Genomic DNA, 24547 nt, shown 5'->3' on the forward strand with positions numbered 1-24547 from the left:
TCAGTCTGCCAAGCAACAGCATTTGTTGCATTTTTCAAACATGAAGTGGGAGTGAAGTACGCTTCTTGTAAGGGGTGACTTGCTCTTTAATAAAATACAAAACAATAATAAAACCCAAACAAGAAAAAAAAAAAAAAAAAAAGAGAGAAACAGTTCAATAAAATCAGAGGTTGTAGGCAGATTTAAACATGTGTGTTTTGAGTTTTGTTTTGAAAAGGGTAAAACTGTCGATGTTCCTGATGTCTAGGGGAAGTGAGTTCCAGAGACGAGGAGACTGCTCCCCATGGTAGCGAGACGGGCAGAAGGAACTGCAAGATGGATGGAAGAAGAAGATCTAAGAGAACGGGATGGGGTGTGAATACTTATAAGGTCTGAGATATATGGAGGAGAGAGGTTGTGGATTGCTTTGAAGGTATGGAGGAGAATTTTGAAGATGGACCTGAATTTAACTGGGAGCCAGTGAAGCTGCTGGAGAACCGGGGTGATGTGGTGAAAGGAAGGGGTTCTGGTGATAATACGGGCTGCTGAATTCTGGACCAGTTGCAGTTTATGAAGGAGTTTGTTGGGGAGACCATAAAGAAGTGAATTGCAATAGTCGATATGGGAGGTGACGAGGCTGTGGACGAGAATGGCGGCAGTGTGAGGGGTCAGTGAGGGGCGGAGACGGTTTATGGAACGTAGATGGAAGTATGCTGATCGAATTATGTTATTAATGTGAGCTTGAAAAGAAAGTGAGCTGTCGAGGATGACACCCAGACTCTTGACGTGAGGGGAGGGGGAGACTATGGCGCTGTCAATAGTTAAAGAAAAGCTGTCAGATTTTGAGATGGTGGACTTAGTGCCAACTACAAGAAGTTCAGTTTTATTGCCGTTGAGTTTGAGGAAATTAGAGGTGAACCATGATTTGATTTCAGAGAGGCAGAGTGTAAGGGAGGATGGTGGGAGAGTTGAGTTGGGAAATGTAGAGCTGGGTGTCATCCGCAAAGCAGTGAAACTGGATATTGAATTTGCGGAAGATTTTGCCGATAGGGAGGAAATATACTATGAAGAGGAGGGTCCCCAGGACAGAGCCCTGGGGCACACCTGACTTGACTGGGGAGGGTTCTGAGGAAAAGGATTTTAACTGGATGAACTGAGTGCGGCCAGTAAGGTAAGATTGAAACCAGCGGAGGGGGGTGTGAGTGATGCCTAAGGAAGAGAGCCTCCAGAACAGCAACAAACTGCAGCACACTGCATCAGTGTTCCAAAGTCGTTGGCCTGCCTGTCAGAACTCTTGATCAGGTTTTCTATCAACAAGCCCTGAGACAGGCAGCCAAAATCCTCCACAACCCCTCTCACATTCTTCACCCTGCATTTCAATGGCTCTCCTCTGGGCGATGCCTACGCTGCCTTTCCTGCAAGACTGAGAGGAGGAGAGCCACCTTTGTCCCCAAAGCCATTCTGCTCTTTAAAGCCGGGCGTACACTGTGCGACTTTTTCACTCGTAGCACTCAGCTTCAGCTCAAACTGTACGACTTCCTCGCAGGGCAGATCTCACGAGTCATGTGCTCACACTGCACGACCCAGTTCTCGGATGCGATATGACTGCTCACACTGTACGTCTGGTAGCAACACATCGGCCCAAAAATATGCTAAAAATAGCAGTTTTTACTCAACACGTCAGAATTTTTTGTCTTGTTTTGCCTGTTGTCCTTCGGGAGTGCTACAGGAGGACACACAGGGATTTATGGGGGTTGGATGAGGAAAACGAAATAAAGATAGTAAATCTGTGTTTTGTGATCAGTTTAATTTGACATGAACACGACAAACACGCTTTCTTGACAATCTTTGTGAGTAAAAAAATGTGTAGAAATTAAAACGAACAGCGTGTGTTATTAGGGAAATAGCGGGCGAGCGGTGTTGAAGCATGATTGCGCATGCGCCGTGAGCGGTTCTGATACATTTTGGGTCGCAGCTGCTCGCAGCACCGCTTCAACAGTGCGATACCATCATGAGGGACGAGTGAAATATTAAACACTCCAGAAGTCCGTGCGAGCTCACGATTGCTGATCGGTAGCTGGTCACGTGGTGTTAATCGCCTCTCGTAACCCCCTGCACACTACACGACGCTCAGCGCAAAACTCGCCCCGATCTCGTGGATTCTTGCACGAGTGGAAAAATCGTGAAAAATTTCAAAAAAGTGAAAAAGTCGCACAGTGTAGGCCCGGCTTAACTCCAGCAGATAAGATAAGACCATCCCCCAATAAACCCTCTCCTTGGGCTCTCCATATATTTAACTTTTATACAGACGACACTTTATTCACTTACTCAGTGATTTTTGCATACTTTACCGTTTTATTCATCTCAGTGTTTTTTGCATATTTTTTTGTTTTATCCATCTTCTTGCTGCTTTATTACTTCCTTATTGCCTATTTATTCAATGTTCGTATGTCCAACATCATGCTGCTCTGCTGTTTTTATTTTGTTTTTTTATTGCCCCTCGGGGATAAATAAAGGTTTTCTGATTCTGATGTAGATTCTAAAATCCCTCGAGACTTCCGACACCTTCCTCACCGAGAGATCACAACCCCCGCGAGGAATCACACCACTGCACATCTCGAAAGAAACTGGTTGTAAACACAGCCGTTCGGTCACACGTGCTGACATAAGTTATACATAACATCGCAACGTTACATTTTATTTTGAAAATAACCGGGGATTTTACACTGAAACTGTGTGGTTTCCTGTCTCGCACTACGTGAACTGCGGAAATTGATGTGTCCCAGAAGCGGCTCGCAGAAAAAATAGAACTCAATCCCATCTTCAGCTAGTTTGAAACACTCCATAGACTATAATTGGATTCTATTTGAAGCGGTGGCGCTTCACTGCCGTTCTGTTCTGCTGATGCTTGCAGTGTGAAACCGGGGTAACCCCTTCTTTCCACCGGAGCCATCAGCAGCACGTTACTGCAGCACAACGTCATAGCTGCTGATAGGAACGGCTGTGGTCAACAGAACCTTTTCCACCAGGTGACAAACGACCACGATCAGCGAAATTTGTCGCCGTCGCTTTTATTACCTGACACACGCGTTCCGCGGCAGCGGCAAAGCCGTCTACGCGTTCTGTTCCATGGCGAAATTGAAACTTCCGTTGTTTTGTTTGGCTGTGTCAGGTTGGAGAGAATTAAGGTTATTTAAGTGGTTCAGAGTTTAAAAAAAAGCGGTAGATATGATGTTTCACAAGGTGCTGCTAGAGTTATGTGAAATCTTACTTCTGATTTTACTATATAACACATAATAATAATCAACTTTTCCATGTTTGCTCGGAGATGTACGGAGCATCCTGTCCGCTCATTGGTCAGTGAATGAAACCTCCGTTGATTGGTCCTCGTCCGAGCGACAGCGATGAAAAGTTAAAAATGTTTCAACTTTCTGGGATCGCGTCGCTGGGTCATCTGTGCACGACACGTGCACGAGCGCAAAATTTCACACGCACGTTTTTCGCGTTTCGCTTGGTAGGAGGGAGACCCGCGATTATCGCGCATGTCTCATTGAAAATGAATGGAGGAGAGGCGATGTCGCCTCCCGTGTGTCGAGCCCAAAATTCCTTTTTGACAAGGAATGACTTCGAGAAGCTTATCCATGCATTTATAACATCTTGTTTAGACTACTGCAATAGTCTTTTCTTGGGTATTAATCATGGATGTATTGTTAGGCTGCAGCTCGTCTCCTGACTGGCACATGTAGGTTTGATCAGATCACTCCAGTTCTTGCCTCTCTGCATTAGATCCCAGTTGAGATCCATGTGCAGTTTAAGATTTTGGTTTTAGCTTACAAATGTTTGAATGGACTTGCTCCTAGTTATTTATGTGAACTCCTCGTGTCATATGTTCCAACTCATGGATTGCGTTCAGCTGACCAGCATAGTTCGAGTGTACCGAGGTCAAGGCTACAGAAATGAGGTTTTAGATCTTTCTCTGTGGCAGCACCAACTGTGTGGAATATGTTGCCTATCTCTTAGGCAGGCATCATCTGTTGTCATTTTTAAAAAGCTACTGTAAACTTACTTTTACTCAACAGCTTTTACTTTTCCTAGTTGACTTGGTAGTCCTGTTTGTCATTTCTTATGTATGATTCTTTTTTTTATGTGTTGTTTTTTATGTTGTATTGTGCTTTTACTTGACTGCTTATATTTTGAAATGTTTTTATATAACTATGTTCAGCACTTTGGGCAACATAGTTGCATTTAAATGTGCCATACAAATAAACGTGATTTGATTTGATCATACAGTGCCTGACGAGATTCTGACAGCTTCCACTGTTCTGGTGCTCAAAGATAAACAGTCACAGTCTCTTGGGAACACAACATCCATAAACGCAACACCTCTAAAAACAGCTTCAATAACAGTAAAATGTTCAATAAAACAAACAGAGCTAAAACGTGGCAGTAGAAAGGTCCTAATTTGTGACAAATAACGTAATAAAGCTTAGCTATCTGAGCATGCTGCCATCAACCTTAAAGGGCCACATATGACACTTCCACACAAGCATCAGCTCTATTCTACCTTGACCGGGTTTGGAGTCCTGCGCACAACCGGACATCTTTTCAGCCCTCTTCCCAAGGCAGTCTGCCTGGAGCCAAACTGGTCCAGCACACCTACTGCTGACTGATTGTCCGGTTCAAGATCACGACTACCATTAGGGGTAGCCTCCAATTGGCAGATGGAATCAGCCTGCAGGGGCTTCCCGCATGTATGATTCATTATCATTCTGGATGCGGTGGAGTCAAGCCTGATTAATAGTTGTCCATCTGCGCCAGTGCAGAGACACACAACACCATTATGCGTCGGCACAAGGGCTCTCCAACGGGCTCACAGTAAGTGACCGAAACATGCCCAAAATTTTAAACATCCGTCTGAAGTGATGAGACCGCAAGCTTGTGATTGGTCAGGATGCCACTTCCTATAAATTTGTCACCAGCACAGCGGTTACCCCGTTAAAAAAAAGGTAAAAAGATATTTAGCTGCAAACACGGTAGACTGTAGAATGCATTGTGGAAAAAAATCCGAATATATGAATGTGACTAAAGGAGAGGTGAAATGCAAGCAGAGAAGTTTCTTACCTCCATTAACTGGACCTCCCCTCTCCTCCAGGCGCCGGGACAGCTCATCTTTGAAAGCCTGGTTTCTGTGTCTACGCCCAGCTGCCAGATGGTAGATTGGTCGATCTACTGGTCGAGCAACCTCCACCTCCTGAGTCATTTCTGCAAAGCGCATCACCAACTGCCACCCACACACACACCCACACCCACACACACACCTGTTTAACCACATTGGTGTCTTTTCTGTGAAGGATGAAAAATGTTTGGAAATAACTGAGAACGTTTTTTAATCTATCAAAAATAATCCTAGGAGTCTCTTTCATATCAATGAAAACACAAATCTTTCAATACTTTTTGGAAAAATGAGGAAAAAATGAACTTACCACAGTCTCTTCATAGTCGTCTGCTTTTGGGTTGACACACACAATCATCTTGACTTTACCTTCTCCATCAAAGTAATTTTTAAAAAGATGTGTAACTTTAGAGTCTCTGTATGGCACCATCTGGATTAAATAAATAAAATTAGGGCTGTCCATCTATGAAATAAAATATTCTACAATAAAGAAAACCACAGATGCTGAGACAGCAGTGATGGAATACCAACCTTGTTAGTACCACACATCTGATTTTCACGCAGGATCTCCATACAGGTACGCAGCGTCATCAGGGACTGGTTAATGTTACCTAGCAACAAGGCATTAAATAGGACAGAACAATGCATTGCTAACAATGCCCGAAAACTGTGAAATAACTAAAGAAAAAAATGATACAAAGCAATGACCAGACCTGCTTCCCGAAGACGGCTTCCTTCTGCTCTGGTTCTGCTGGTGCGTTCACTGCCTGCTAAGTCGACCAGACACAGCTGACTCACGTTCACCTGGTTTTTGTCCTGTTTTAAAAAAAGAACATTTAAATGACAGAATCTATGCCAAATTCACCTTTACTCTATTTTCTCCCTTATTTCAATCGTATGGTAAGGAGATGGAAAAACTGGATAATAGATTTAAAACACTGTAACAAAAATGTTACATAATTCACCTTCAAGCATGTTGAAAAGTGGTTTTATTTGTATATAAAAGAAAATGAAATAAAAACATATGTAACTTCATGCTTCTAATCACCTGCAGTATATAGTCACCATCAGCATCAAGCGGCGCCTGAGCCAGCTTCACTGTGAACACGCTGTGGGAGCGGCTGGATTCACGATTCAGCTGCGTGTTTGCGATTCTTCTCTTCTTTTGTCCTGAACCAACACACAATTTGTAACAAAAGCAACAGAAATATTAATCACCAAATCCAATTCTTTCTGCAGATTCAATGAAAGTGTTTGGCTTTAAGGTGAAAATTGTCATTAATACAACAAATGTGAAAAACTATTCATCTCCTCAGACTTCTTTTGATCACACCTAACAGTTTTTATATCAGTAAACACGTCTCAATATCAGATAAAGATTACTTTAAACATCTTTTGAACGTTAACTCTGTGTGCCTTTTTTTCCTAACTGCATTACTTGGTTCTTTTTCCAACACAGCAAAAGAGTCGTCTCCGTGGATAAACGGAGAAAGAAGTAACGCCCACAACAGCGGCAAGCTCTGGAAAAGGCTACAGCGTTAGCCGAAGCGTCAGCAAAATAAGGTAAAAGAACTTGTGTAACAACAAAATGTTTTCAAACCAATCTGGCCCTGTGTGAAAAAGTTATTAATAACCAGCAGCAGCAACTTCAATCAAGCATTTGATTGACATTCACCTAAAATGCAGAAAACAAAACACTGCAGTGATAAAATATATCCTCTACCTTTCCAGAAGACTTCAAAAGCCTCCTCTGTGGACTTGACCTCGACCTCTGTGCAGCCTGCCACGTACATGTTATGATTCTGATCCTCCCGCAGAATCCTGGACTGAGGTGGTCTGAAACAAATCAGAAAGGAGACTCAACACAAACCCTGAAACTGCAAGGTAGGACTTTGAGAGCCAAGATGCAAAGATTAAACAGCTGGCGTCAGAGTCGGCGTTAGAGCAGACATTTGGGCAGATGCATGTAGATTAAGGGCCAGGGGGAAGCTAATTCACAGACAGATGAGCCATTCAAGAACATATTCTTGTCTTTGCATCAATAAGACAGCAGCCAACAAAACTCCACAAAGCTGGTTAGCTTACTTTACCAGGAGCTACATTATAGTGATGGAAATGGGACTGATGCTACAGCCAGGGCACGTCTGGGAACACAACAGAACCTAATGCAATTTTATTCACATACATGAACTCTTTGCTCCGTACAGGCGTGCCTCCATCGAGCCACATATCAGAAACAGGATTCAACAACACAAAAACCTCCAAGCAAATCAGATAATCCAGCGTGGAAACACTTGGAATATTCCATAAACATTTACTGAACCATTTGTACAGATTATTCTTTGGGTGGTTGTCAAACTCTGAAGACATACAGACATTTTCATAATAGAAGAATCTTTGACATGACTTCAACACAGAACAATCTGAGACACGGCACAGCTGATCAGTGCTTTAGAGTCTTACTTGGGTCTGACTGAGTCAAATTGAGCATCTTCAAGGAGATCATAGATGTAGTTGTTGTAGATCTCGACGTAGGACACAAAAACACTGTAGGAACAATCTTCATCAATATTCTTGGATTTACGGGACTCCTCTGGGGTGATCATGTCTGCAAACTCCAGGTCAGCCTTTTGTCTAAAAACAAAGAGTTCCTTCCCGTTTTAGATGAAAATTAAATGAATCAAAAAGTAAATAAAACTTCCAGCTACCTGGAAGACGGCGTTTTGGGTACAGACTGTTGGCTGTCTCGCTTCTGTCTCTCAAGAAGGGCATCCACTTGGCTCTGGATGTCTATTCCATTTTTGTCATCTGGTTTAAACACCTGGTGGGTAGAGGAAACATTCATTTTCATCTTCCACAACACTTCAGCCTTTGAAAAAAAATAATGAAAACAATTAAATAAAGGAGACATGAGAGCAGCCGTACAAATCTTTTGGCCTGAAAAGGCCCGATGCTGTTGAAGAGCATGTCTAGAGATCGAGGGAGGAGCCCACCTTCCCCAGGTGAACCAGTCATGGTATAGGTCTTACCACTCCCAGTGACACCATATGTAAACAACAGGCCTGGGGGAAAAAAAAACACAACAAAGATACATTAGAGGGTTTATTAAATGGTGATAAAACCGTTTTCATTCAACAGACAATTTTTGGTTTAGCAGGTTTAATTATTTGTTTTATTATCTGGATTGAGCCAGATTATAATCTACGTTATATCAGATGAGTTATCTTTACTTTTATTTCTGAGCATCACTTTAGATTTGTCCACAAGTGAATGAGCCATTCGTGTTTTTAACGTGAACTCACCATTTTTACACTGGATGAGGTCCTCTACCAGCGGCCTAGCAACATCCTCAAACAGCTCCATTTGACCGGTATTAATACCAAAAACCTTTGTGAAGGAGTACTGAGTCTAAAGGAAAATAATCACACAAACTGAATCAGAAAAGCCACCTAATGAGGTCAGGAGAGTTGTGAAGCAGAAACGACACACTTGCCTCCTTATATTCACCATTTCGATTGGCTTTCAGACCATCGGGTGCATGCAGTTGAATGGTGCTGCTGCTGATCATCTCAACACAACATTCCTCATCTTCAGCACCAAGTGGACGTATGCGACAGTAAACCTAAAAAAATAAAAACATCAGGTTCAGGTCCTCTTAGAATAAGCAAACTGTTATGATTTTGATTTTTGCCGTTTATTGTATGTTTACGGTCTAAATGATGATTACTGAATATCAAGATAAACAAAAATTTAATTTGGGTTTACAAACTAGATGAAACTTACTCCCACAGGGTCTTTCTCCACATTGTTCGTCTTCTTCAGGGCAGGCCTCCGAGGAGTCTTGCCTTTCCTGTAACAAAGAAATGAAATGAAAATTAGGGATGTGCAATATATCGGCGTCAATATCGGTATCTGCAAATGTTATTTAACATATCGGTATTGGTCCGATAATGAAAACTGGACCAATATTAACAAGTAATATTTTTTCCATCTTGTTTCCATTTGTTTATTTGTTTCAGAGGGTGAGGGGAGTGATGTGTATTTGTTTAGTCATGTGACAGTGATTCTAATCATCTCAGAATAGTAAATGTGTGTGGTGTGTGTAAATAATAAAGTAAATTCAGCTTGAATAATTTTCATTCTATACAAAATCTGCTTTTAGAAGCATTAATGTCAGTATTGGTATCAGCAAATATTGATTATTGGCCATAACAGTGATATTAATATCGGTGCATCACTAATGAAAATCAAACTATTGTCTGCAGCTCTTCCCTGATTTTAATGCCAGTGACCTAGGCATTTATTTGGGGTTTAGGAACACCGACAGAAGCTTTGGAACATTTCAGGTTTTACATTACTGACAAATAAGGCCAATGTTGGAATCAGCAATATAAGAAACATGAACCAGACAATTAATTAGTGCTAAATAATTTTCTCCTAAGGCCCATAATAAATAAAAAAAATACATTTATATATGTTATTGATATTGTGAGTCTAAACAAGTTGCAGAATGTTTTTCTAATCCTTGAAGTTCATTATTATGTATTTACTTCTGACATTTGAAGAAATCATAGTATGATATTTGATCTTTAGATATGACCTTTATGTTCTATCTAATCTACTTTTAAATATTTTACTGTATGGTTGTGGTGAGCAGGCATAGTTTAACAGATTAAACAAGTATAAAAGGTGTAGGAGTTAAGAAGGAAAACATTTGATTAAATCTTACTTAAGGTTTTATTGTCTCACACTCCTTTTAGATGATTTTTCTAGTTATTTTTCGTCTCTGTTGTATTTAGCTTTTTTCCCCTTTCCTTTTCTTTCATGTTCAAAATAAACATTTTACTCAAATAAAAACTATGTTAAAGTTTGAGGTAAATTTTAACATAAGACATATTTTTAAAGGATAAATGCATTGCTTGCTTGACTCAAATAATAAGATCACTAAAATCAAAAGCTAGAAAATCCAAGCATTTTCTCCTCGCTACAGGTTGTAAAGATAATTCTTAAACTGTACTTAACTATAAGGGTTCAGATTAATGTTCACTGCTCAGACATGATTGCTAGGTTAGCTCAGCCAGGTGTAACTTTCCATTGAGAAAATTACTCTAAATATACTCACGTTAAACTGGCTTCTTTATAACTAGCCATCGCTTCATATGTTTCAGTAAGCCGGTGTCGCAAACCACTGATGAAAACTACGTGGATATTAAACTTTTAATGTGCGAGGTGAGCAACTGCCATATTTATTTTGCTACAGCGAAAAGCTAACGTCTGTTGCTGTCGTGAAGCATCGTCAACAATTTTCGGACCATTTTTTTTAATGTCAACTCCGTAAGACATTGGAATTGTAAAATTAATACAAATTATATTTTATAAGTGAATAAAAATAGATTATTAATACTGACCATGCTCTCTGCATTGTTTATTATATCCGGCTTCTCTAAACTGCTCGCAGTAGCGCCTCGATTTGAAAATTCCCTCTAGTGAAACGTTAATCCGGAAGTCTTTCGCATTAACCAATCAGACAGCGCCTTAAAGCGGAAGTCCCGCCTACACCGTCAAATCAAGATCAGCTGGTTCCAGTTGATCTTGGTCTAGTAATTAGCTAGAAATGCAATTCCCTGAACTGCAACAAAAGCTTGTTAGTAAAATTGTTTATAGTTTTTACACATTTAATTTAAACCGTTTAGAAGCCAGCATTTTAGCCACCTTAACGAAGCTGGAAAAAAAATCCCAATCTTTATTGCTGTGGTCTTGTGGGTATATTTGAGAAAGGACCAGTACTCTATGAACCAGTATTAAACACTATGGATGTGTGCACCCAGCTCAACTAAGTTTAGTTCAGTTAAACAATTTAAAAATTTACATTTACCTCTCTATTTAAATGAAGCTAAAAAAATTATCCTAATCTTTCTGCCCTATAGGGAGTATACTAGTAATACTATTAGTAATAGAGTAGAGGAAAGAGTGGAAGGAGAAAGAGGAGAGGGGATGTATAAAGCTCTTCTCTTTGCCATATAAACCACCTCACTGGGTGAGATCATTTGATCATGGCTTCTCCTACCAATACTATGCAGACGACACCCAGCTCTATCTGTCATTTCCACCGGATGGCCACGCTGTCTCTGCACGAATATCAAACTAACTCTCTTCTTCGTCTTCGTCTTCGTCTTCCTCCGCTTATCCGGGTCCGGGTCGCGGGGGCAGCATCCCAATTAGGGAGCTCCAGGCCGTCCTCTCCCCGGCCTTGTCCACCAGGTCCTCCGGCAAGACCCCAAGGCGTTCCCGGACCAGATTGGAGATGTAACCTCTCCAACGTGTCCTGGGTCGACCCGGGGGCCTTCTGCCGGCAGGACATGCCCGAAACACCTCCCCGGGGAGGCGTCCAGGAGGCATCCTGACCAGATGCCCAAACCACCTCAACTGGCTCCTTTCGATCCGGAGGAGCAGCGGTTCTACTCCGAGTCCCTCCCGAATGTCCGAGCTCCTCACCCTATCTCTAAGGCTGAGCCTGGCCACCCTACGGAGGAAACTCATTTCGGCCGCTTGTATCCGCAATCTCGTTCTTTCGGTCATTACCCAAAGCTCATGACCATAGGTGAGGATTGGGACGTAGATCGACCGGTAAATCGAGAGCCTGGCTTTCTGGCTCAGCTCCCTCTTCCCCACGACAGATCGGCTCAGCGTCCGCATCACTGCAGACGCCGAACCAATCCGCCTGTCGATCTCCCGATCCCTCCTACCCTCACTCGTGAACAAGACCCCGAGATACTTAAACTCCTCCACTTGAGGTAGGACCTCTCCCCCGACCCGGAGGTGGCAAGCCACCCTTTTCCGGTCGAGAACCATGGTCTCAGATTTGGAGGTGCTGATCCTCATCCCAGCCGCTTCACATTCGGCCGCGAACCTACCCAGGAAGAGCTGAAGGTCAGAGCTGGATGAAGCTAGGAGGACCACATCATCCGCAAAAAGCAGAGACGAGATTCTCCTGCCACCAAACTCGACACACTCCACACCACGGCTGCGTCTAGAAATTCTGTCCATAAAAGTGATGAACAGAACCGGTGACAAAGGGCAGCCCTGGCGGAGTCCAACCCTCACTGGGAACAGGTCCGACTTACTACCGGCTATGCGGACCAAACTCACGCTCCTCTGGTAAAGGGACTGAATGGCCCTTAACAGAAAGCCACCCACCCCATACTCCTGGAGTGTCCCCCACAGGGTGCCCCTGGGGACACGGTCATAAGCCTTCTCCAAATCCACAAAGCACATGTGGATTGGTTGGGCAAACTCCCATGCCCCCTCCATCACCCTTGCAAGGGTATAGAGCTGGTCCACAGTTCCACGGCCAGGACGAAAACCACATTGCTCCTCCTCTATCTGAGATTCAACTATCGATCGGACCCTCCTCTCCAGTACCTTGGCGTAGACCTTTCCAGGGAGGCTGAGGAGTGTGATCCCCCTATAGTTGGAACACACCCTCAGGTCACCCTTCTTAAAGATGGGGACCACCACCCCAGTCTGCCACTCCCTAGGAACTGCCCCCGATGACCACGCAATGTTGTAGAGACGTGTCAACCATGACAGCCCTACAACATCCATAGCCTTGAGATACCCAGGACGAACCTCATCCGCCCCCGGGGCTCCGCCGCTGTGTAGTTGTTTGACTACCTCAGCAACTTCTGCCCCCGAGATCGGACAGTCCATCCCCAGGCCTCCCAGCTCTGGTTCCTCCTCGGAATGCGCATTGGTGGGATTGAGGAGCTCCTCAAAGTATTCCTTCCACCGTCCGACTATAGCCCTAGTTGACGTCAGCAGCTCCCCATCCCCACTGTAAACAGTGTGAGCGAGTTGCTGCCTTCCTCTCCTGAGGCGCCGGACAGTTTGCCAGAACCTCTTTGGAGCCGATCGATAGTCTTTCTCCATGGCCTCACCAAACTCCTCCCATGCCCGAGATTTTGCCTCGGCAACTGCCACTGCTGCACCCCGCTTGGCTATCCAGTACCTGTCTGCTGCCTCCGGAGACCCACAGACCAGCCACGCCCTGTAGGCCTCCTTCTTCAGCCTGACGGCTCCCCGAACCTCTGGTGTCCACCAGCGGGTACGGGGGTTGCCACCACGACTGGCACCAGCCACATTACGACCACAGCTAGCAACAGCCGCCTCGACAATCGCAGAGTGGAACAAGGCCCACTCGGACTCAATGTCCCCCACTGCTCTCGGGACGTGGTCAAAGCTCTGCCGGAGGTGGGAGTTGAAGACCGTCTTGACAGGTTCTTCTGCCAGGCGTTCCCAGCAGACCCTCACTATGCGTTTGGGTCTGCCAGGTCTACGCGGCATGTTCCCTTGCCATCTGATCCAACTCACCACCAGGTGGTGATCAGTTGACAGCTCCGCCCCTCTCTTCACTCGGGTGTCCAAAACATACGGCCGCAGGTCAGATGATACGACTACAAAATCTATCATCGACCTGCGACCTAGGCACTTACACTTGGTACCAGGGCAAACTAACTCTCTGACATGTCAAATGGATGAAATCCCACCATCTCCAACTCAACCTCTCTAAAACTGAACTACTTGTCATCCCAGCAAAACTATCTCTGGCTCCTTCAAAGGCAGTTCGAAATCTGGGAGTTGTGATTGATGAACACTTGACCTTTAAAGATGCCTCTGTTGCTCGTTCATGCCGCTTTGCACTGTATAACATACGAAAGATCAGATCATACCTAACTCAACATGCCACCCAGCGCATGGTGCAATCTACTGTAATCTCCCGCCTCGATTAATGCCCTTCTAACTGGTCTTCCAGCCTGTACTGTGAGACCTCTTCAAATGGTCCAACGCAATGGCGCATCTGGTCTTCAGTCAGCCAAAAAGAGCACATGTCACCCCTCTGTTCACTGAGCTCCACTGGCTACCGCTAGCTGCACGCATCAAATCCAAATTGCTAACACTAGCATACAAAGTCCGAGATGGTACGGCTCCCTGATGATAGAAGTTGAAGTACGCTGCTGGGTATTGCATCAAATATAATGGCATAGTCTTTGGTTGGCACAGGGAATTGGTAAAGAGTCATGAATTGTGAGTATGACAGTAAATTACCATTTTCATCCAGCAACTGACTGACCAAGATTATGCCTTTATCATACCATTTTTTACTGAAAAGTGTTTTATTCTTGAATTTAATATCATTATTGTTCTAAATGTAATATTTGTGAGATGAAAAGTTGTGTTTGTACATGAGTGACCAGCATAGTAACATTTGCTTGTGATAAAGTGATAGTTTCAGCGGGATTTTAAGCTCGTTGTAGTTACATCTTAGTAAAAATGGTAAACCACCAACCGTATTAAAAATGTATAAAGGTATTGCGTTCCATATGGAATAAGGATTTTTTAAAAGGTTTTTAACGTATTTGATTTTTATAAGTAGTGTTTAGCGATGAAAAATCGGCTTTTTTAATTTCATTTTTGTTTTTCAGAAAGAGGGCTGTATCATCAGCGAGTTGGGAGATGATAAAGTTTCTATTAGCCATATGTATACCTTGTAAGTAACTTTTTTTTAATAATAGTCGATAAGATTTGCATTGCCAATATAAATAAGTAGGGAGAGGCTGGGCAGCCTTGTTTAAGGCCTCTTTTGATATAAAATCTTTTGGAGCCACCACTGGCTAGTTTTATAGTTGCGTTGCTATTGTTATAAAGCATCTGAATATTTTTTATGAATGGTTCTCCAAAGCCGAATTTTTCTAGCGCTTTAAACATAAAATTGTGTTCTATTGTGTCAAAAGCTTTAAAGAAATCTAAAAATAAAATAAATCCATCATCTTCAGTTAAGTCTGAATAATCTAATATATCTAGTCTGATGTTATTGGTTATGTGTCTTCCCGTAACAAAGCAGGCTTTGGGTTTCATCAATAATTTCATCAAGATTACTTTTGAGTCTTGCAACTTGCAATTATTTTGCAATCGTTTTGAAGTAGGGTAATAGGACACCAATTATCTAATATTAATTTGTCTTTGTTTGGTTTAGCGGGTAAGGTTAGGCCAACCTTATGGCCTTTGGGACATTGTTGGAGGAGGTGCTCCGTATTCCAAGCTTTCGACATAAACTTTGTATAAGAATGGTGATAATTCCTTGGAATATTTCTTGTAAAACTCTGTAGTTAGCCCATCCGTGCCCGCAGGTTTATTAAATTTTAGTTCGTTAATGGCAATTTCTATGTCTTTGCTAGTGATCTGGGAGTCACAATCTTTTTGGGGGTTTCACTTATTTGTTTAATATTATTTAAGGAATTCATAAATTGATCCACTCTGTCATCTGAGATTTTTGTCTTATAAAGATTTTTGTAAAAATGTTCACAGAATTCTGAAATTTGAGTAGGATCTTCTTAAATGTTATTATCTATTTTCAGTTTTGTAATTGAGTTGTTTTTTTGATATTGTTTCTCTAGTTTAAAAAAGAAAGAAGTATTTTGCTCACCCTCTTCTAGCCATTTCTTTCTTGAGCATATAAATGCTCCTTTAGCTTTAGAGATATACATGTTGTCAAGATTAATTTGTAAATCCTTTAATCTAGCATGGTCATTTTCTGATAGATTTTCTGGTAAAATATAACTTAGGGATATGTTATTTCCTTTTCTTTTAGGACTTTTGCATGCTCTGTGCCTGCTTTCATTAATATGTTCCTTAATTCATATTTTAATAATTCCCTGTTATTTCTGAATGAGTTTTGAGAGTATGCAATAATCCAGTACTTTTCTATTGTTTCTTTAATATTTTTCCCTAGTTCGGTTTTTTGTAAGAGTGAATTATTAAGTTTCCAATATGTAAAAGTCCTGTTTTCATTGAGAGGGCTTGAGTTATTCAGATCAAGGGTAATTAATTCGTGGTCTGAAAGAGGTGCAGGTATAATGTCACATTTTATTTTCTTTGCTATGTGGTCTGCTGTTAACCAAAAATCTATTCTTGATTTTTGATGAGCCGGATTTAGTTTGCCATGTAAAGTCAATTTTATCTCCGTTAGCTTTTCTCTATATGTCTATCAACCCAAATGTGTACATAAAGTTGCTTAAGCTTGCGTCTGTGGTTGAATTTTTGCCAGGAAATCTATCTATATTATCATTAAAGGTACAGTTGAAATCTCCACCCAATATAATGTAAAGATTTTTCTATGTTTTTGATAAATTAGTTATTTTATTTTCCAGGATATCAAAGAGTTCAGAATTTTCCTTTTTCGAATTGTAGCCATAAACACACCCTATAAGGTAAACGTTTTCATCTAGCATTAAAATTAAAAGTATGTAATGACCATTTGCATCTGAGGTAGAGTATAGAACCTTCCCACTTGTTATGTTTTAAAATGGCAACACCTGCTGACTGATTTGAGCTATGAGAGAGCCATATCTCATTTCCCCACTGTGTTCTCCAGAAGTTTGCATCATTAGTTACAGAATGAGTTTCTTGAATTAAACATAAATCCGCTTTAAGCTGTTTAAAAAACTGCCTTTGTTTTAGTGTTATCTTTTAATCCTCGTGCGTTAAATGAAACTAGTTTTAAACCTGAAATGTTGTCTTATAACGATAGAACGTTTATGTAGATATAAAACAAAAACTGCTAAGTGACAGGCTCCCATAACAAAAACATAGAATAAAGTAATTGAGCTGCATTTAAATGAACTATGTCTTTTCATTTTAACACTAACCAGCATTGTTTTGTGTATTCTTCCCCACAACTTTTTACTCTGTGGTACAGATGTTTGGGGCACAATTGTTCTCTTTTTTCCCTCCTCCGTCGATGAAGAAGGCCTTGGCTCCCACAAAGAAGGCCACTTTCCCTTCTTTTCGTGCTTTCTCGACCATGGGCCATATCAGGCTTCTTTGAAGGCGATCCTCAGGTGAAAGATCTTCCTTAAAACGTAGATTCTCTGCCTTTAGGAAAGATGATTTTTTTGCGGCCTTCCGTACCGCATCACGATGGTGTCTCATGGAGATCTGGATGACGATTCCTCGAGGACGTCCGTCTTCAGCGGCTCGACCCATACGATGAATGCCGTCAATGACATCTGGGTACTTGTCTTTGAAGCTAGGCTCCACTTTCTGACAGATAGTGACAACTTTGGTTCGGATGTTTTCACCTTTTTCTTCTTTCAGGCCAAACAGACGTAGGTCCCATCTTTTTTTATATCTAGATAACTCGAGTATCTTGTTTTCCATTTCTTGTAGTTTTTTCTCAGTTTTGTTAACTCTGCCTATGGTTTCCGCCATTTTAATTTTCACGTCTTTTAGCTCGGAATGCACAAATTCCACAGACTCTTTTAGTTCACTTATACTGGTTTGTAAACCATCCGCTCTTTCATTTATGATCCCTGTTATTGAGGCGATTATATTCTCAGCAAAATCGTCATCATCAAGAGTCTTGCGGTTTTTGCTGAGTGCTTTTGTAGGTGTGTCACCTGTAGCATTTGACTTTCTCTTGTTGGCCGCCATTTTCGTTCCAGTTTCTTCTTGTTTCCAACGTCGAAAGGCTTCTGTTTTCCGTCGAATATTTTGAGATGGAAATTGAAGAGTAAAGTCACCAGTTTTGGTTTAGTGTTACCAGCCGTGTCGTTCCTGACAATTACATTCATGCACTGTGGTCCTGTCCACCTGTCCAGGAATTTTGGGGTAGAGTATGTGAAGATCTGTCAAAATGTCTGAAATGTCATATCCCAACTTCCCCCTCTCTTTGTTTACTGGGAAACCTGGACGATGTCCCGATTGAAACATCTTTGGTTCATGTGGTTCTGAGTGCCATATGCATCGCTAAGAAAACTATCCTCTTGAATTGGAAAAATAGAGATACTCTCTGCATTAACCAGTATAGAAATCTTTTGTTAGATCATATTACACTTGATTTAACCTCTGCTTCCACTTCAAATCAATCTCTCTGGGCTCCTTTGATCGGCTCCATCACATAGCAATAATGGGGGACCATTGATATTGTCCTGCGGGATGATGTGGGTGGGGGGGTGGAGGGTCTGAGTTTGGAGTATCTGGATGTTCCCTGGAGGTGGGTTCACTGGGTGTGTCTGGGACTGGGGGCCCGTTGCCCCCCTCTGGAGGTGCTTGGGTTGCCTCGGGGGGTGGACTACTGCTGGTTGTGAGTGGGGCCCCTTGGGGATCTTGGAGGCGACCATGGGTCACTGCCTGGCAGCTGCATTACCCCATGGTGGGTCTGGGTGGGAGCCTGGGGGCTCGGGGTGGCCGGCCCCGTGTGGGGATCTGGGCGGGGCCTTGGGGGTCGGGTCCTGACATGTATGCTGCCGGGAAGAAGGCAGGAACATGCAGCAGTGCCTGGCCCGGGTTCAGGGGCCTCAGGTAGACCTTGGCTCCTCTGCTGTCCCATCACGGGGGGGGGGGGGGGGGGGGGGGGGGTCCAGGAGGGGGAGGACCCAACCTTACCTGGATGTCCTATGTCTTATATATTCTGGAAGTTGTGCAAATGTAGGGATGGGCATAGATATTCTGCAGGGGTGGGGCTGGGTTGGTGCCCTCGGACTCCGTGAGGCTCTGTAATGCTGTTGCTTTGGGCCCTGGCAGGATGGGCCGGGGTCTCCATGCCCTGGGTGGCAGTTTGACAACAGAGGTGCCTATTGGGACCAGTGGAGGAGCTGGCTCCCTGCAGGGCTAAGCCCAACCAGCCATTCCTCCCCATCCCTGCATATTTTTTTCCTCCTGCTCCCTCACATCATCTCACAAACATGCACATAGGACCTTGGGGGGTGGACAAGTTAGGGAGTGCGGGTATGGACCCCATTTCAACATTCCTGTGGCAACCTGTCCCCCAATTTTATTTGCACCTTATACACTTCCACCAACGACATTCCACGCAAACACACACTTAGGGCCTTGGGAGTGAACACATTCAACAGCACTTGGCAGGGGGATTTCTCAGCCTCGTCCCGAGTGCCAGTGCCCACTTCCAATTTAAAACTGCACTTAGACACCGAGGGCTGTGGGTGCAAGTGGGGTGGTCTGGTGGCATCAGCTGGCATAGGCCAGACAATGCCCGCACTGCCCGCTCACCACAGCCATGGAATACACCTCATGAACACACAACACTATATTGGAGCAGGGGGAGGGAGACTAGGGGTCTTAGCACACCTCTGTTGTTGCTTGGCTTCCTGGGGCTGGAGGCTAGGAGGAAGATCTGGCCGTCTGGTTGGGGTCTGGGGTGGTGGGTTGCTGTGCTCAGCGTTGGGCGGGGGAGCCTGCTCATCAGCACCCCAGCGGAAAGGATCAAATTCTGGTAACCGGTGATGGTTGTACGCAATGTGCAGCAGTACCGGGACCAGAGTGAATAGGGTGTGTATGGGGAGCATGAGTGGGTGTCCGGTGTGCATTTTTGTAAGTCTTTGGTTGTATGTGCATGTGTGAGCATGAGGGAGGGAGTGTGTGACTGTGTTTGTGTATGACTGTATATGTCAGGTGGGGCCTTTGACTCCTCTCTTCTCCTGGGACTTCTTTTGATGATATAGATCTTCGTCTCCCCTTCCCCTGCCACACTTGGTGTGGGGTGCGGTGCCTTGGTCTGCCTGAGTGTTCGTGGCTCCCAGATCAAGGGGTTTAAGATTTTTGGCATCTGCCTGATCAGTCCCGGTGGCTGCCTGGTGGAGTCTGGGTCCCTGGGCTCTGCTGGGTCCCCGGCGGGGGTGGTCGCCCCTGGGTCCCGGGTCGCTGGTTCCCGGGCTCGGACGGCTAGGGGGTGGGAGGCTGCGGGCGGGCCTGTGGGCTTGCCGCTGATATCTCCCGGGACTCTGCGGGCTGCTGGTTGTGGCCCCCCGGGGCGATCCTCTGTGCCTCTCGAGGGGGGCGGGGGCCTTTCTGGTTGCAGTATCCTTGGGATTCCTGTGTTCTGGGGCAGCGCCTGGATCTCTGGGACTTGGAGCTCCCCCCATCTCGTACACATCTTTGGGGGGCAAATCTGTGGTCCCTCACACTCTATTGGATGCTTTTATAGAGAAACCTTACATAAATAAGTGCGTGTACACACACAGGTGCTCACATGGTGCTCTCAAAAGTATGGGCTTGGGCACGTTCAACACATGTCTTAAGGCTGTCGTTGCCACTAAATGCACTATGATTTATTGTGTGATTGTTCAGTTAAATAATGTTGATTTTATATTTCATCATCAGGTTGACGCGGTGATAGCTTGCTCCTGATGTATTGTGTGTCCCATTTTTTTCTATTCTTTCTCTTTCTGCAAGTCTAGAAGCAGACTCTTGTTCATTATTGTTTATTTTTGTGTCCAGTATATATGTCGATGGTATGATCTGATGCTTGCAGAGATGTAGCTAGCTGCTAATAATTCCTCCTTTAGCTTGTTGATTTAAACTTTTGGAACACAGATAAAATAGATTTGAGTTTCAGTAGTTTGTATAAAATATGTTTTGGCTTTCCCATTATACTACTAACTATGCTGTTAACACTCCGTAGTAATTTTTAAGTGGTACGTTTTATTTTCAATCAATCAATCAATCAAAGCTTTATTTATAAAGCGCCTTCCGCAACCCTGTCAGGAAGCCCAAGGCACTGAACTTGGTACAGTAGAAGTACAAATATAGTGAATAAATCAAAAATAAAAGCAATTCAAAAATAAAAGCAATTCAAATTACAAATTACAAAAAAAGGTGAAACATTCTAGTACAGGATAGATGGATAAAACAAGGGATAGAGTGAACCAATGAAAACTGTGAAATAAATTCAACATAAAAGAGGGCCGAATCAAACATGTTCAGGAAACGCCAAGCGGAGGTGGTGTGTTTTTAGGTGACTCTTAAAGACTGGCAGAGATGGGGACAGCCTAACTGAGGGTGACAACTGATTCCAGAGTGACGGTGCTAGGACTGAGAAAGCCCAGTCCCCGTGAGTACCACACCTAGAATGAGGGACAACGAGCAGGCCCTGGTCAGAGGAGCGCAGAGCGCGTGATGGGGAATGTCTGTTCAGGAGTGTGGCCAGATAGGGGGGAGCACCACCCTGGAAGAAATTGTAAACAAAGACGAGGATTTTGAATTGTGAACGATAGCAAACCGGAAGCCAGTGCAGGGAGGCCAGAACCGGACTGATGTGGTCCCGTTTCCTGGTCCCAGTCAGGAACCTAGCTGCGCTGTTCTGCACAACCTGTAGGCGACGCAGTGATGACTGACACAACCCTGAATAAAGAGAGTTGCAGTAATCAAGCCTAAAAATTACAAATGCATACAGTACCCGCTCCAGGTGGGCTCTCGACAGCATAGGCTTGATTTTTGCAAGACGTCTCAGGTGAAAGAAACTGGACCGGATCACTGAGTTGATGTGAGCATCAAATTTAAGTCCAGCATCAATTTTCAGATTCGGATGTTCCTCATCCGGCAGGAACATTTTGGAGGGAACTACAGGAAGTGGTAAGTTTTGTCTTGTTTAGCTTTATGAACACTGCCTGTAGTAATAGTTTTGGTCCAGCAGAGGGTGAAAAAAAAACAGACTTTAAAGATTAGAGTTCTCCTGCTTCCATCCAGTTAACTAGAAACTGGCAGACCAGTACATCGTCCCTTTCTGGTGGTCAGCTGACGGGTTCCCGGAAGAACAACAACAACAAAAAAAATTAATGAATGCAAGTACATGGAGCTAAAAGAGCAGTTTTCTAATCTGCTTTGCCTTATGCCCTGAATCACACATATGTTGTACTTTATTTAAATGCAAAGTAATGATGTGTGTTTAAACCACTTCATTACTTTGAGATTTATCAGCTTATGAAAATTCATAAATACTATGACTACAAAGCAGACGTTGGCAAGTCAGATATTTGCCATCACCACAGAATCTGCGAAGCTGCTACTTACCACACAGCAAAATTGATGGTGGTCCTTTTCTCCTGAAAGACAGATTAAGTTTGCTAAAATTTCAGCCATTTTTCTTCTGCTTTTCTCTGTGTCAGTTTCAATTATGCCAGTTTGGTGATACACGCCTTTCACACAAAACTTAAAATAACTTTCCCCCATTCTGTCATTGGTTTTTAGAATATAACCAACATATGTGAGAAACTCTCAGGAGACCATGAGATGATGTAAATACAAAAATGTTTATTTTCAGGAACTAGTAAAGGCTGGTAGGTAGGGAGCTGGGTTCTGGAACCAGAGATTGGACCACTAGAAGAAATAACACAGGAGGTGTCGAACGAGACGAGGAGGAATATAGAATTACAGTTTACGTTTTTTTTTTTTTTTTTTTACTGGGATGAGATTGAAGGAGAATGTCAGCAGAAGCAGTGACTGGAGCAACTTGAAGGTGAGTACAGCTATCAGGAGAATGATGATAATGAAAGATGAATTGGCTTACAGCGTAACATTGGAGGTTGGACAGGAGACGCACTAAAGGATGGGAGGATGACACGATGGGAGAAGATCCAAAAGGCAGGGAATTATTCAGCTGTGGTTCTGGAGGGCAGAGACAAAGAGCTGCAGAGGCGAGTCTGAGAGGCTGAAGGTGTCAGTGTGAGTTGAGTCAAGAATTGTGCAACAAAGGCGGGTGGAGAACAGGCCGAGTTTAATTTCATTTCATAAGGTCTGAACAAGTTCAGGTGGCTGGATGTTCCCAGTAAGGCAAACAGTCTGGCGGTGAGCAGCTGGTTCCTTTATTCATCCTGTCTGATTATGATTGGCAGCAGGTGAGCAAAGTGACTCTGCTGAGGTAATCAGCTGAGGAATCTCCCTGAGCATCTCCAGCCTTTTAACAAGCCTGTAAAAGTGGAGGTCAAGGCATAGGTGGAGACTTATGAACAGAGAGAGCGACACTGAGGCAGTGATAGCAACTCCCTCAATTCCCCCCCCCCTTTCCGCTGCTGTCGGAGTTTCTCAGTCTAAAACCAAGTTAACGAGAGTGTGCGCACTCGTGCGTGCACGCAAGCACACACTCACAGTAGACTTACCGCTCAGGAGAAGAGCAGACACAGGCCCAATCCTTCACCCTTACACCCTTTAATTGTGCATTCCCAGCTCGGGGTGCGAGTGCGTAGGGTGCCCCGATTCTCAAGTGCAGAAGTTGACCACGCCCCATCACACCCTTAATCTGCACTTCCCAAGTTTGCAGCGATGTGGACCTCGGGCAAGGGTATTACCCACAAGTCATTGCTGCAGGAGAAAAGGCTCTAGTTTAATTTCTAAAAATACGTATTTTCTAATGAAATGTTTAGGACGATTAGTTATGCTCTGAAACTTTTAGACAAAGCAGCAATAAATGTAAATTTATTTCACATAATTGTTTGGCTGTTTGTTTAAAAGTTGTCAAAAGTTTTTGAAAAAGTATCACTGCGGTCAGCATCCCAGCATGTGTGGCGATGGATGACGCAATGCTCCCGGTCTCAATTCCCGGTCTCAATTCTGCAATTATTTGCATACTTGTGTACTACGCAATCTAAGCCTTACAACGCACTTTCTCCAAGTGCACTTTGCAGAAGTCCGCAGGGCGTAGTGCGAGTATTGAGATTGGACCACTGATTCTGCAGCATTCTGGAAGATTTCCTTTCAACCGTGATGATGAAAAGGGGAGCGGGGACATTTTTGTCAGAGGTGAGCGGCTCCGAGCGCCAACATGTCGAATTGGCAGGTGAGTGGTTGAGCCAGGTGGAGGTGCGGTTGCCTCACCTGACAAGTGCAGTGCATCCACGTAGTAGTTTGCTGACATCACGTTTATCAGCTTAGCCATCAGCTGATTCTAAATGAATGTGGAGCAGATTTTATAAAATTACGGTTTTGGGCTGAAATATTAAGTTAAAAGTAAGTTGCACTAAAATGCCAAACTAATGATTACACGTCTATAGCATCATTAGATCATCAATACAGGTTATCAGCAAAAACAAACAAACAAAAAAAAAACAGTTAATTTAGGTGTTACCTGCTTTTGAAGGCAAAAAGAAAATAAACACAAACCACAGCCCCGGATCCTGACACATTCAAAAATAAGCTCTTTCTTGGCCTCATAATATGCCTTTAAAATTCGTTGAAATCACATGTGAAATCCATGGCACATAACGGGATTAAAAAATTGCTTTTAGAGCTCCATTGACTTGCATTTGCTTTTTCTTACTCCCAGGGACCCATGGTCCAACACTATGGGTACTTGTAAGAGTTCACCGTCTCAACATCTTTCGCCTGGATGTTCACCATTGTAGGAGGTGGCTTCTTCCTGTAGTCTATGACCACCTTCTTCATCTTGCTGGTGTTTATCTGGAAAGCATTGGTCCCCCCCTCTTATATTCCTGATTGTTCCCATCTGATACTCACCTGATGTTGGCCGTGCCATCTAAGAATCTTTTAGGTGGCACTGGTATGATCTATAACGGAAGTCAGAAGTGTACAAACTGAACAAGAAGG

General features: G+C 43.5%; 1 protein-coding gene and 1 long non-coding RNA gene across 5 annotated transcripts in view; one reads left to right on the plus strand and one right to left on the minus strand.

Moving 5' to 3' along the window:
- The window catches only part of LOC107381746 (kinesin-like protein KIF23), a 33457-nt gene extending 22807 nt beyond the window's left edge, over positions 1-10650 (minus strand). For all 4 annotated transcript variants that reach the window (XM_015953595.3, XM_015953594.3, XM_015953593.3 and 1 more), the window contains exons 1-13: positions 10561-10650; positions 8936-9002; positions 8646-8774; positions 8455-8560; positions 8078-8214; positions 7861-7973; positions 7616-7786; positions 6876-6988; positions 6201-6322; positions 5866-5968; positions 5684-5763; positions 5463-5582; positions 5101-5260 (exon numbers count right to left, since the gene is read on the minus strand). In XM_015953595.3, the coding sequence (XP_015809081.3) occupies positions 5101-5260; positions 5463-5582; positions 5684-5763; positions 5866-5968; positions 6201-6322; positions 6876-6988; positions 7616-7786; positions 7861-7973; positions 8078-8214; positions 8455-8560; positions 8646-8774; positions 8936-9002; positions 10561-10574 (1435 nt within the window). In that variant the 5' untranslated portion in view covers positions 10575-10650. The remainder of the gene's footprint in view (positions 1-5100; positions 5261-5462; positions 5583-5683; positions 5764-5865; positions 5969-6200; positions 6323-6875; positions 6989-7615; positions 7787-7860; positions 7974-8077; positions 8215-8454; positions 8561-8645; positions 8775-8935; positions 9003-10560) is intronic.
- Positions 6387-24547, plus strand: part of LOC139071789 (uncharacterized) — a 96743-nt gene continuing 78582 nt past the window's right edge. Inside the window, exons 1-2 of the long non-coding RNA XR_011521606.1 lie at positions 6387-6715; positions 6884-7036. This is a non-coding gene — a long non-coding RNA (uncharacterized lncRNA). The remainder of the gene's footprint in view (positions 6716-6883; positions 7037-24547) is intronic.

The sequence above is a fragment of the Nothobranchius furzeri genome, chromosome 9, assembly GCF_043380555.1.
Source record: "Nothobranchius furzeri strain GRZ-AD chromosome 9, NfurGRZ-RIMD1, whole genome shotgun sequence".
NCBI classification, from domain to species: Eukaryota; Metazoa; Chordata; class Actinopteri; order Cyprinodontiformes; family Nothobranchiidae; genus Nothobranchius; species Nothobranchius furzeri.